The sequence below is a fragment of the Pseudopodoces humilis genome, chromosome 30 (assembly GCF_049639895.1).
Source record: "Pseudopodoces humilis isolate 2021_Gansu_Grassland_sample_001 chromosome 30, ASM4963989v1, whole genome shotgun sequence".
Classification (NCBI taxonomy): Eukaryota; Metazoa; Chordata; class Aves; order Passeriformes; family Paridae; genus Pseudopodoces; species Pseudopodoces humilis.
Genome location: NC_142229.1, coordinates 1,377,246 through 1,388,212, shown reverse-complemented (window position 1 = coordinate 1,388,212; position 10,967 = coordinate 1,377,246). Strand labels below are relative to the sequence as shown.

Here is a 10,967-nt window from a genome sequence, read left to right as displayed (position 1 = left end):
TCTCCAGCGGCACCTGCGGGGCGGGGAGCGCTCAGGGCCGGCCCGCCGGGGCTGGGGGGGGGTCCCGGGGGGGGCCGGCCCGGCCTCACCTCGGGCGTGTCGAAGATCTGCTTCACCTGCAGGACGTTGGTGATGTGCCAGGTGTACTTGGAGAAGGTGCCCAGGGGCAGCGCGTCCCTGCGCACGAAGGCTGCGGGGAGGGGTCGGCTCGGGGGGCTTCACCCCTTTGCTCTTTCCCCCTCTGTTATCATCCCTCTTGGTTTTATCAACTCCCTTTAATTTCCCTCTCCTTCTCCTGGTTTTCCCTTCTTTTCCCTCCCCTTTTTGCCTCTTTTCCCACCTTTTTTTCTCTTTTCCCCCCCTCTTCACCTTTCCCCTTTTCCTCCCATTTTTGCCCTTTCCCCCCTACTTATTTTTCCCCTCCTTTCCCCCTTTTGTGCCCCTCTTCCACCATTTTTGCCTCTTCTCCCCCTCTTCATTTTTTCTCTCCTTCCCCCTCTTCTCCCTCCCTTTTTGCCCCTTTTCCCTCCCTTTTTGCCTCTTTTTCCCCCCCCTTCCCCACTTTATTTTTCCCCCCCTTTTCCCCATTTTTTTCATCCATTTCATCCTTTTCCCTCCTTCCCCCTCTTTTTCCCCCTCTTTATTTTTTACCCTTCCCCCTTTCTCCCCCCTTCTCATCCCTCTTTTTTCTCCCTTTATTTTCCCACCCCTCTTTTCTCCCCTCTTTATTTTTCCACCCCTTTCCCCCCACTTTAATTTTTTCCCTCTTTATTTTTCCACCCCTTTCCCCCACACTTTAATTTTCCCCCTCTCCTTTCCTCCCTTTATTTTCCCACTCTTTTCCCCCACACTTCAATTTTTCCACCCATTTCCCCGTTTTCCCATGTTTTTCCCATGTTTTTCCTGTGTTTTTCCCATGTTTTTCCTGTTTTTTCCCGTGTTTTTCCCATGTTTTTCCCGTGTTTTTCCCATGTTTTTCCCGTGGATTTCCCATGTTTTCCCCTGTGTTTTTCCCCATGTTTTTCCCGTGTTTTCCCCATGTTTTTCCCCGTGTTTTCCCGTGTTTTTCCCCGTGTTTTCCCTGTGTTTTTCCCCATGTTTTTCCCATGTTTTCCCCATGTTTTTCCCCATGTTTTCCCGTGTTTTTCCCCGTGTTTTCCCTGTGTTTTTCCCCATGTTTTTCCCCATGTTTTCCCGTGTTTTTCCCCATATTTTTCCCGTGTTTTCCCCATGTGTTTCCCCATGTTTTTCCCGTGTTTTTCCCCGTGTTTTCCCTGTGTTTTTCCCCATGTTTTTCCCCATGTTTTTCCTGTGTTTTTCGCGTGTTTTCCCCGTGTTTTCTCCATGTTTCCCCGTGTTTTTCCCTGTGTTTTTCCCATGTTTTTCCCATGTTTTTCCCATGTTTTCCCATGTTTTCCCTGTGTTTTCCCGTGTTTTCCCATGTTTTCCCGTGTTTTCCCATGTTTTTCCCCATGTTTTTCCCCGTGTTTTTCCCGTGTTTTTCCCATGTTTTTCCCATGTTTTTCCCATGTTTTTCTCATGTTTCCCCCGTGTTTTTCCCCAGTTTTCCCCATGTTTTTCCCCATGTTTTTCCCCTGTGTTTTTCCCATGTTTTTTCCCGTGTTTTCCCGTGTTTTTCCCCATGTTTTTCCCATTTTTCCCGTGTTTTCCCAGTGTTTTTCCCCAGTTTTCCCCCGTTTTTCCCATGTTTTCCCCTGTGTTTTCCCTGTGTTTTCTCTGTGTTTTCCCCGTGTTTTTCCCCGTGTTTTTCCCTGTGTTTTTCCCATGTTTTTCCCATGTTTTCCCATGTTTTCCCTGTGTTTTCCCCTGTGTTTTCCCATGTTTTCCCGTGTTTTCCCGTGTTTTTCCCGTGTTTTTCCCGTGTTTTTCCCATGTTTTTCCCGTGTTTTCCCCATGTTTATCTCCATGTTTTTCCCCCGTGTTTTTCCCCAGTTTTCCCCATGTTTTTCCCCATGTTTTTCCCCTGTGTTTTTCCCATGTTTTTTCCCGTGTTTTCCCGTGTTTTTCCCCATGTTTTTCCCATTTTTCCCGTGTTTTCCCTGTGTTTTTCCCCAGTTTTCCCCCGTTTTTCCCGTGTTTTCCCCGTGTTTTCCCATGTTTTCCCGTGTTTTCCCATGTTTTCCCGTGTTTTCCCCGTGTTTTCCCCATGTTTCCCTGTGTTTTTCCCTGTGTTTTTCCCGTGTTTTTCCCGTGTTTTTCCCCGTGTTTTCCCTGTGTTTTTCCCCGTGTTTTCCCTGTGTTTTTCCCCTTGTTTTCCCCGTGTTTTCCCCATGTTTTTCCCATGGATTTCCCATGTTTCTCCCCATGTTTTTCCCCACGTTTTTCCCGTGTTTTCCCATGTTTTTCCCCGTGTTTTTCCCATGTTTTCCCCATATTTTTCCCGTGTTTTTCCCCCTTTTCCTCACCCGTGGTGGAGTTGGGGAGCCTCTTCTTGCCGCTGCCGCTGGAGATGCGCTGCTGGAGAGCCTCGAAGAAGGACTGGGGGATGTGGAACACCAGCGGCTCCGGGCGGCCTGGGAGGGGCACAGCGGGGTCAGAAAAAGGGTTGGGGGTCCCAAATCCTCATCCCAAAGGGTCCCTGGGGCTCATGGGATCAGCAGGGGTTGAATTCCCCGGGAAATGTCTGGGATTTGGAGGCTGTCCCCTCGCTGTTGCTGTTTTGGGTGGTGGTATTGGTGGTGGGAGGCGTGGATGGAGTTTGGGCGTTCCCAAAATGTTCCCAAAAAGGGACACAGCGTTCCCAAAATGGCACCAAAAAAATGTTAACAAATAGCACCAGAAGTGTTCCCAAAAAGGCAACAAAAGTATTCCCATAATGACACCAAAATTGTTCCCAAAAAGGCAACAAAAGCCTTCCCAAAAAGGCACCAAAAGTATTCCCCAAAAGACACCAAATCATCCCCAAAAAAGGACACAGCATTCCCAAAAAGGCACCAAAACTATTCCCCAAAAGACACCAAATCATCCCCAAAAAGGGCACAGCATTCCCAAAATGGCACCAAAAGGTGTTAACAAATGGCACCAGAAATGTTCCCAAAAAGGCACCTAAAGTGTTCCCCAAAAGACACCAAATCATCCCCAAAAAGGCCACAGAAGCCTTCCCAAAAAGGCACCAAAACTATTCCCCAAAAGACACCAAATCATCCCCAAAAAGGCAACAAAAGCCTTCCCAAAACAGCACCAAAACTATTCCCCAAAAGACATCAAATCATCCCCAAAAAGGGACACAGCATTCCCAAATGGCACCAAAAGTGTTCCCAAATGGCACCAGAAGTGTTCCCAAAAAAGGGACACAGCATTCCAAACACCAAAAGTGTTCCCAAAATGCTCCCCAAAGAGCAGAGGGGCTTGAGAGCCGTGGAATTCTGGAATGGTTTGGGGTGGGATGGCCCCAAAACCCACCCAGTCCCACCCAGGGACAGCTCCCCCTGTCCCAGGCTGCTCCAGCCTGGCCTTGGGCACTGCCAGGGATCCAGGGGCAGCCACAGCTGCTCTGGGAATTCCATCCCAGCCCCTTCCCCATGTAAATCTCCCCTTTCCCAGTGGGAGCCATTCCCTGTGCCTGTCCCTCCTTGTCCCCAGTGCCTCCCCAGCTCTCCTGGAGCCCCCTGGAATGTGCTGGAAGCTCTCCCAGGATCCTTCCCTTCTCCAGGGGAACACCCCAGCCCTCCCAGGCTGGCTCCAGAGCTTCTCCTGGAGCAGCTCTGGGGTACCCTGTGGACTCTGGGAGCTGCAGGTGGGGGTCTCACCTGAGCGGGGCAGAGGGGCAGAATCCCCTCCCCGAGCCCTCAAGGTCACCTGGATTGTAAAAAGTCTTAAAATCTTAGAAAATTCGGGGATTTAGAAAGAAAGTTGGGTTTGCCCTGGGAAAAGCAGGCCCTGGGAAATGTTAGGCCTTGTGCTTGCTAAAGATCAGGTCAAACTGCATGTGTAATCAATATATGATAAATGATACAATTGTTAGATGTGATTAGATATAATTATTGTTTAAAGAACATGAGGAACTGTGTTAGGGGTTTGGGGGAATCATGAGAAATCCATGCTTGGGTAAAAACAATGCTTACAATAGAATAATGTAAGTTTAATAATTAATATGTAAATTATGTAATGATAGAGTATAAAACATGTTCAGCTCAAAAGCGAATCGGGTCAGATTTGGGTCTGTGCACCCCCGACACCCAGAACTCTTTAATAAAGCAATTTCATATAATCATTCTGTGATTGTGAGTGTTCCTAAACGTTGGCAACCTGCAGCCAAGCCAAGGAAACAGCCAGGGGAACAGCCAGGGAACAGCCAGGGGAACAGCCAGGGGAACAGCCAGGGGAACAGCCAGGGGAACAGCCAGGGGCTACAGGCGGACACTCACCCTCGAACTGGTAGTGCATGGTCTGGTGGATGCGCTCCGTGACGCTGCCCAGCCACTCCTGGAAGGACAGGGACACCTGGGATTCGTCCAGCGCCTGGTTACAGCCTGTGGGGCACAGGGAAGGGACACAGAAATGTCACCCTGCCCCACAGCTCAGCCCTGGAAGGACAGGGACACCTGGGATTTGTCCAGCGCCTGGTTACAGCCTGTGGGGCACAGGGAAGGGACAGGCAATGTCACCCTGCCCCACAGCTCACCCCCAGGAACCGGCCCGGGGTGGGTGAGCTCTGTGTGGGGGAAAAGCAGGAAAATGAGGGATTTGTGTGGATTTCCAGGGAAAACTGAAGGCAAGAGGGGGAAAAGCACCAAGCAAAGGCTGCGATGCCAGCGTGGAGAGAGGGTTTTCCACAGGGATGTGGGGAAACCCACGGGATTTAGTGGTGCTGGAGGGACCTTTCCTCTCCCAAACATCCCACAGAATGCCAGCAGAAGTCACTCATGGAATCTGGGAATGGTTTGGGTTGGGAGGGACCTTAAATCCCATCCAGTCCCACCCACTGTCCCAGGGTGGTCCAGCCTGGCCTTGGGCACTCCCAGGGATCCAGGGGCAGCCCCAGCTGCTCTGGGAATTCCATCCCAGCCTCTCTGCGCCCTGAGGTAAGAATTCCTTCCTAAAATCCCATCTAAACACGGATTTGGGTTGGAGGGACCTCAAAGTCCACCCAGTCCCACCATGGGTCCCACACTTTCCACAGAGCCAGGGTCCTCCAACCTGCCCTTGGACACTTCCAGAGATCCCAGCCGCTCCGGGAATCCCATCCCAGTCTGTCCCCACCCTCACAACCAGGAATTCCCTCCCAAAACCCACATCCAGCTGTGCAAACCCAGCGCCGGCACTGCCCCAGGGCTCACCGTGTCTCTTCAGCGAGGAGGAGGAGGAAGAGGAGGAAGAGGAGACCGGCGGCTTCCTCAGGCCGCTCCTCCTGGGGCCGGGATGAGCCGGGTCTGGAGCCAGGAGGGGCCCGGGCAGCTGTGACCCTGAGGGAGGGATTGTCACCCACATTGTCCCTGGCAGTTCCCTGTCACCCCCCTCCTCTGGGCCCTCAGCCCCACAGCACCACCCCATGGGGCTGGGGAGCCGAGTTCCAACAGCTGGAGCTGCTCCAGAGATCCCAACAGCTGGATCTGACCCCACAGAGCTGCTCCAGAGATCCCAACAGCTGGATCTGACCCCACAGAGCTGCTCCAGAGATCCCAACAGCTGGATCTGACCCCATGGAGCTGCCAACAGCTGGATCTGACCCCACAGAGCTGCTCCAGAGGTTCCAACAGCTGGGTCTGACCCCATGGAGCTGCTCCAGAGGTGCCAACAGCTGGATCTGACCCCATGAAGCTGCTCCAGAGGTGCCAACAGCTGGATCTGACCCCATGAAGCTGCTCCAGAGGTGCCAACAGCTGGATCTGACCCCAGAGCTGCCTCCACGGGGGATTTCAGCCCCCACCCACCCCAGGCCCTCCCCAGGGACACTCACCTGGCCCCACGTCCTTTTTCCTCCTCTTGGCCCTGGCAGCAGCCGCCCCCCGAGCCCGTGCCGTGGAGCCGGGGCCGCGCAGCAGCTGCGGGATCACCGTCCCCTTCAGCCCTGGGGACAAAATCCTGTCCCTAAAACCACCCCGAGCACGAGGCACGGGGACACAGAGGGACACAGCCACCCCCCAAATGTCCCCAGAGAACCACCCACCCTCCCAAGAGGCTCCTTTGGAGGCGAGGGGGGATTTTGTGCCCCCCGAGTGGGTTTTTATCTTGGACTGTGTGGGGTTATTGGGGTGCAGAACCCCCTGAATGGTGGGAATCCTGGGTGCTGCTGCTGTTCTGGGGGGGGTCACAGGGAATGAACCCCAAATTTCCTGATGTGGGTCACAGGGAATGAACCCCAGAGATTCCTGCTGGGGGGGGTCCGAGGGAATGAACCCCAGATTTCCTGATGTGGGTCAGAGGGAATGAACCCCAAATTTCCTGATGTGGGTCAGAGGGAATGAACCCCAGATTTCCTGATGTGGGTCAGAGGGAATGAACCCCAGATTTCCTGATGTGGGTCAGAGGGAATGAACCCCAAATTTCCTGCTGGGGGGGTCAGAGGGAATGAACCCCAGATTTCCTGCTGGGGGTCAGAGGGAATGAACCCCAGAGATTCCTGCTGGGGGTCACAGGGAATGAACCCCAGATTTCCTGATGTGGGTCACAGGGAATGAACCCCAGATTTCCTGCTGGGGGTCACAGGGAATGAACCCCAAATTTCCTGATGTGGGTCACAGGGAATGAACCCCAGATTTCCTGATGTGGGTCACAGGGAATGAACCCCAGATTTCCTGCTGGGGGTCACAGGGAATGAACCCCAAATTTCCTGATGTGGGTCACAGGGAATGAACCCCAGATTTCCTGCTGGGGGTCACAGGGAATGAACCCCAGATTTCCTGATGTGGGTCACAGGGAATGAACCCCAGAGATTCCTGTTGGGGGGGTCACAGGGAATGAACCCCAGATTTCCTGCTGGGGGTCACAGGGAATGAACCCCAGATTTCCTGCTGGGGGTCACAGGGAATGAACCCCAGATTTCCTGCTGGGGGTCACAGGGAATGAACCCCAGATTTCCTGCTGGGGGGGGTCACAGGGAATGAACCCCAGAGATTCCTGCTGGGGGTCAGAGGGAATGAACCCCAAATTTCCTGCTGGGGGTCACAGGGAATGAACCCCAGATTTCCTGCTGGGGGGGGTCACAGGGAATGAACCCCAGAGATTCCTGCTGGGGGTCAGAGGGAATGAACCCCAGATTTCCTGCTGGGGGTCACAGGGAATGAACCCCAGATTTCCTGATGTGGGTCAGAGGGAATGAACCCCAAATTTCCTGATGTGGGTCAGAGGGAATGAACCCCAGATTTCCTGCTGGGGGGGGGTCAGAGGGAATGAACCCCAGATTTCCTGCTGGGGGCGGGTCACAGGGAATGAACCCCAGAGATTCCTGCTGGGGGGGGGGTCACAGGGAATGAACCCCAGATTTCCTGCTTTGGGAGGGGTTTTTGGGGAATGAAGGCCAGAGGTTGCTCTGGGAAGGGGTTCAGAGTTTTCCAGCCCTAGAAAGGGACCCCCAACCCGTTGGGATCTGCTCCCCCCAGCTCCCCGTGGAGCCCCCACTCTGCTGCCACGCAGGCAGGAGCTGGGCACCGCTCCCCACGGAGCTCTGTGCTCGCAGCGGGACGGGGCAGGACCCAAACCCAACCCCCGGGTGACACGGAGAGCCCGGGGGGTGTTCAGGGTGACCCCAGAGCCCCCAGAATCCCTGCCCATTCCCACCGCCGGCGTCGGAGGCCAGGAAGTCGGAGAACTCCTGGGCCAGGCTCTCGTCGCTGGCGAAGGCGCAGATGCAGGCCAGGAAATGGATGCAGCGCGCGGGGGGCGACTCTTCCTCCTCCTCCTCCTCCTCCTCCTCCTCCTCCCCCTTGGCGTGGCCGTGCCCGGGGGCGCGGCAGGCGCAGGAGAAGCGGCGCTGGCCGAAGCTGGCGTGCAGGTAGCCCAGGCTGTGCCTCTGGCTGGCCTTGCACTTGACCACCAGCACGCTCTTGGTGACCCTCTGCACCAGCGGCCCCGTGGGCTCGGTGGCCAGCTCCCACAGGCTCTGCTTGGCCTCGGCGGGAGCCTGCACGGTGCCCAGCACCGAGCTCTTGAGCGGCAGCGGCGTGGCCTCGGCCTGGCAGCCCAGCGCCAGCTTCAGGTGCTGGCACTGCTTGTCGGCCGCCGCCTTGGCGCAGGCGGGCGCGTGGCAGCGGCCCGAGCTCAGCTGGGTGATGAGGGTGCCCTCGGGGGTCTGGATGGCCGTCTCGGACACCCCCAGCTCCACGAAGCAGCGCGAGTCGCGCTGGCGCACCGAGTACAGCTGGCTGTGGGAGCCGGTGAGGACGCGCACGGCGTCGGCGCCCGGCTGGCGGCGCGTGCCCGCCCGGAACACGGTGCCGCAGGTCTTGTTCTTGCAGCTGAGCCCCCGCGTGCCGTTGTAGGTGCCGCAGCGAGGGCACTTGCGGATGCCCCGCAGAGTGGCCTTGCCCAGGTCCGACAGGAAGGAAGGGGCCTTGGGCCTGCCCGGGCACGGATCCATGGAGCTGGGGGGAGATGGGGACGGAGGGTGGTCACTGGGGCGGCCTGACAGGCTGTGCCACCCCAGGGGCCACCCTGACGGTCCCTGTGCCACCCTGGCTACTCTGTGCTGGGTCACCCCAATGGACTCCCTGACAGTCCCTGTGTCACTCCAATGGTCACCCCAACAGTCCCTGTGCCATCCTGACAGTCCCTGTGTCACCCCAATGGCCACTATCTGTCCATGTGCCACCCCAACAGTCCCTGTGCCACCCCAATGGCCACTGTCTGCCACTGTGCCACCCCAACAGTCCCTGTGCCACCCCAATGGCCACTGTCTGTCCCTGTGCCACCCCAACAGTCCCTGTGCCACCCCAATGGCCACTGCCTGGTCCCTGTCCCACCCCAATGGCCACTGTCTGTCCTTGTGCCACCCCAACAGTCCCTGTGCCACCCCAATGGCCACTGTCTGTCCCTGTGCCACCCCAACAGTCCCTGTGCCACCCCAATGGCCACTGTCTGTCCTTGTGCCACCCCAACAGTCCCTGTGCCACCCCAATGGCCACTGCCTGGTCCCTGTGCCACCCTGCCAGCGCCTGTCCTGCCCCAGGAAGGAGGAATCGTGGCCAGAAACGGGACAGGAACAGGGCAGTTCCCTCCTGGATGCCCACAGTGTGACCCTGCAGCACTCTGACCGCCCAGGACAGCGACTTCAGCGCTGTCACACGTCCCTGTCCCAATGGGGACATTTCGGGGGGACAGGAGCTCCGGGATCACCGGGCCCAGCACGGCCAGGGCCACCACTGACCATGTCCCCAAGTGCCACACGCACTGATAAACCCCCCGGGGATGGGGACTCTGCCACTGCCCCGGGCAGGACAACCCTTCCACAAAGGAATTCCCCCAAAATCCAACCTAAACCCTCCGGCCACAGCCTGAGCCCGTTCCCTCTTGTCCTGTCCCTCGTTTCCCGGGAGCAGAGCCGGACCCCACCTGGTGTCACCCTCCTGTCCCCGGGGTCCCCACAAGCCCTTTTTCCCCAGCCTGAGCCCCACCAAGCCCCGTCCCTCTCCCGGTCCCCATGAACCCCTCACGGCCGGCCCCGGGGGTCTCTCCCCTCATAGCCAGGCCCCGGCTCCCCTCACGGCCGGCCCCGGGGGTCTCTCCCCTCACGGCCGGCCCCGGGGGTCTCTCCCCTCACGGCCGGCCCCGGGGGTCTCTCCCCTCACGGCCAGGCCCGGGGGTCTCTCCCCTCATGGCCAGGCCCCGGCTCCCCTCACGGCCGGCCCCGGGGGTCTCTCCCCTCACGGCCGGCCCCGGGGGTCTCTCCCCTCACGGCCGGCCCCGGGGGTCTCTCCCCTCACGGCCGGCCCCGGGGGTCTCTCCCCTCATGGCCAGGCCCCGGCTCCCCTCACGGCCGGGCCCGGGGGTCTCTCCCCTCATGGCCAGGCCCCGGGGTCTTGCCCCCTCCCCCCCTCACCGGCGTCTCCCGGGGTTTCCCAGCATCCCTCGCGGCCCGTGACGTCACCTCCGCCCCGGTACCTGAGCCCCGTTACCGCCGCCGTGAGCACCGTGATGGTAGGGGGGGCTCCACTTCCGCCACCGGCGCGCTCCTATTGGTCCGCTGGCACCACGTGGTGAACCGCGGGGGCTGCTGGGAGCTGTAGTCCAAGGAGAAGATGCGCCACACGCGACGCTCGGACTACAACTCCCATCAGCCCCCGCAGCGAGAATCCCCCAATTTCCCCATTTCTCCCCCAAATTTCGCTTCCCCCTCCCCCGAATCCCACCTTTTTCACCCACCAAATCCCACAAGTTCCACCCTTCTCAACCCCAACGCACCCAACAAAACACAGCACACAAGCAGCTCAGTTTTTTCATTTTTCCCATTTTTTTTTCTTAAAAAAAAAAGTTTTTTGTATTTTTTTCCATTTTTGTGAGTTTTTTTTTTGTGGTTTTTTTTTATTTAAAGGCTGGGCGAGAGGTAGGATAGAAAAGGGCGTTTTTTTGGCCTCTGATAGATCAGGTTTGGGAGCTCTTCTCACCTTCACTCCCTTGCAAAACACACCTGGGCTACTGAGGGAATTTTACACAACGGATTAAAAACTTTATATTCCAAGAGTTATCTCATATCCACAAAAAAAAAAAAAAAAAAAGGACAAAAAAAAAAAAAAGGGGGAAGATTTGTGGCACAAATCACATCAAAAGTGTCCTACCTTTAAATAAGGAAAACGTACAAAAGTGGCCGACGCTTGTGCAAAAAAATTCTTCAATTTGCTGTTAATATTTTACAGAATCAGTACAAGAAAATGTAGAAACCAGTAAAAAAATTAAAAAAAAAACCCCACAACAACCAGCCCTGGAAGGGATTTGTCACGTTTTAGCAACAGGAATTTTTGCTGTCCCAGGGTGGGAATCTTGGCTCAACCTGGGGAGAGCTGGGCACTTTC

General features: G+C 56.5%; 1 protein-coding gene across 1 annotated transcript in view; it reads right to left on the bottom strand.

Moving 5' to 3' along the window:
* The window catches only part of C30H2orf42 (chromosome 30 C2orf42 homolog), a 19,637-nt gene extending 9,518 nt beyond the window's left edge, over positions 1 to 10,119 (bottom strand). Inside the window, exons 1-7 of the mRNA XM_088068198.1 lie at positions 10,060 to 10,119; positions 7,741 to 8,543; positions 5,921 to 6,031; positions 5,301 to 5,426; positions 4,389 to 4,493; positions 2,427 to 2,534; positions 14 to 190 (exon numbers count right to left, since the gene is read on the bottom strand). Coding sequence (XP_087924324.1) covers positions 14 to 190; positions 2,427 to 2,534; positions 4,389 to 4,493; positions 5,301 to 5,426; positions 5,921 to 6,031; positions 7,741 to 8,539 — 1,426 coding nt within the window. The 5' untranslated portion in view covers positions 8,540 to 8,543; positions 10,060 to 10,119. The remainder of the gene's footprint in view (positions 1 to 13; positions 191 to 2,426; positions 2,535 to 4,388; positions 4,494 to 5,300; positions 5,427 to 5,920; positions 6,032 to 7,740; positions 8,544 to 10,059) is intronic.
* Positions 10,120 to 10,967: the final 848 nt, after the last annotated feature.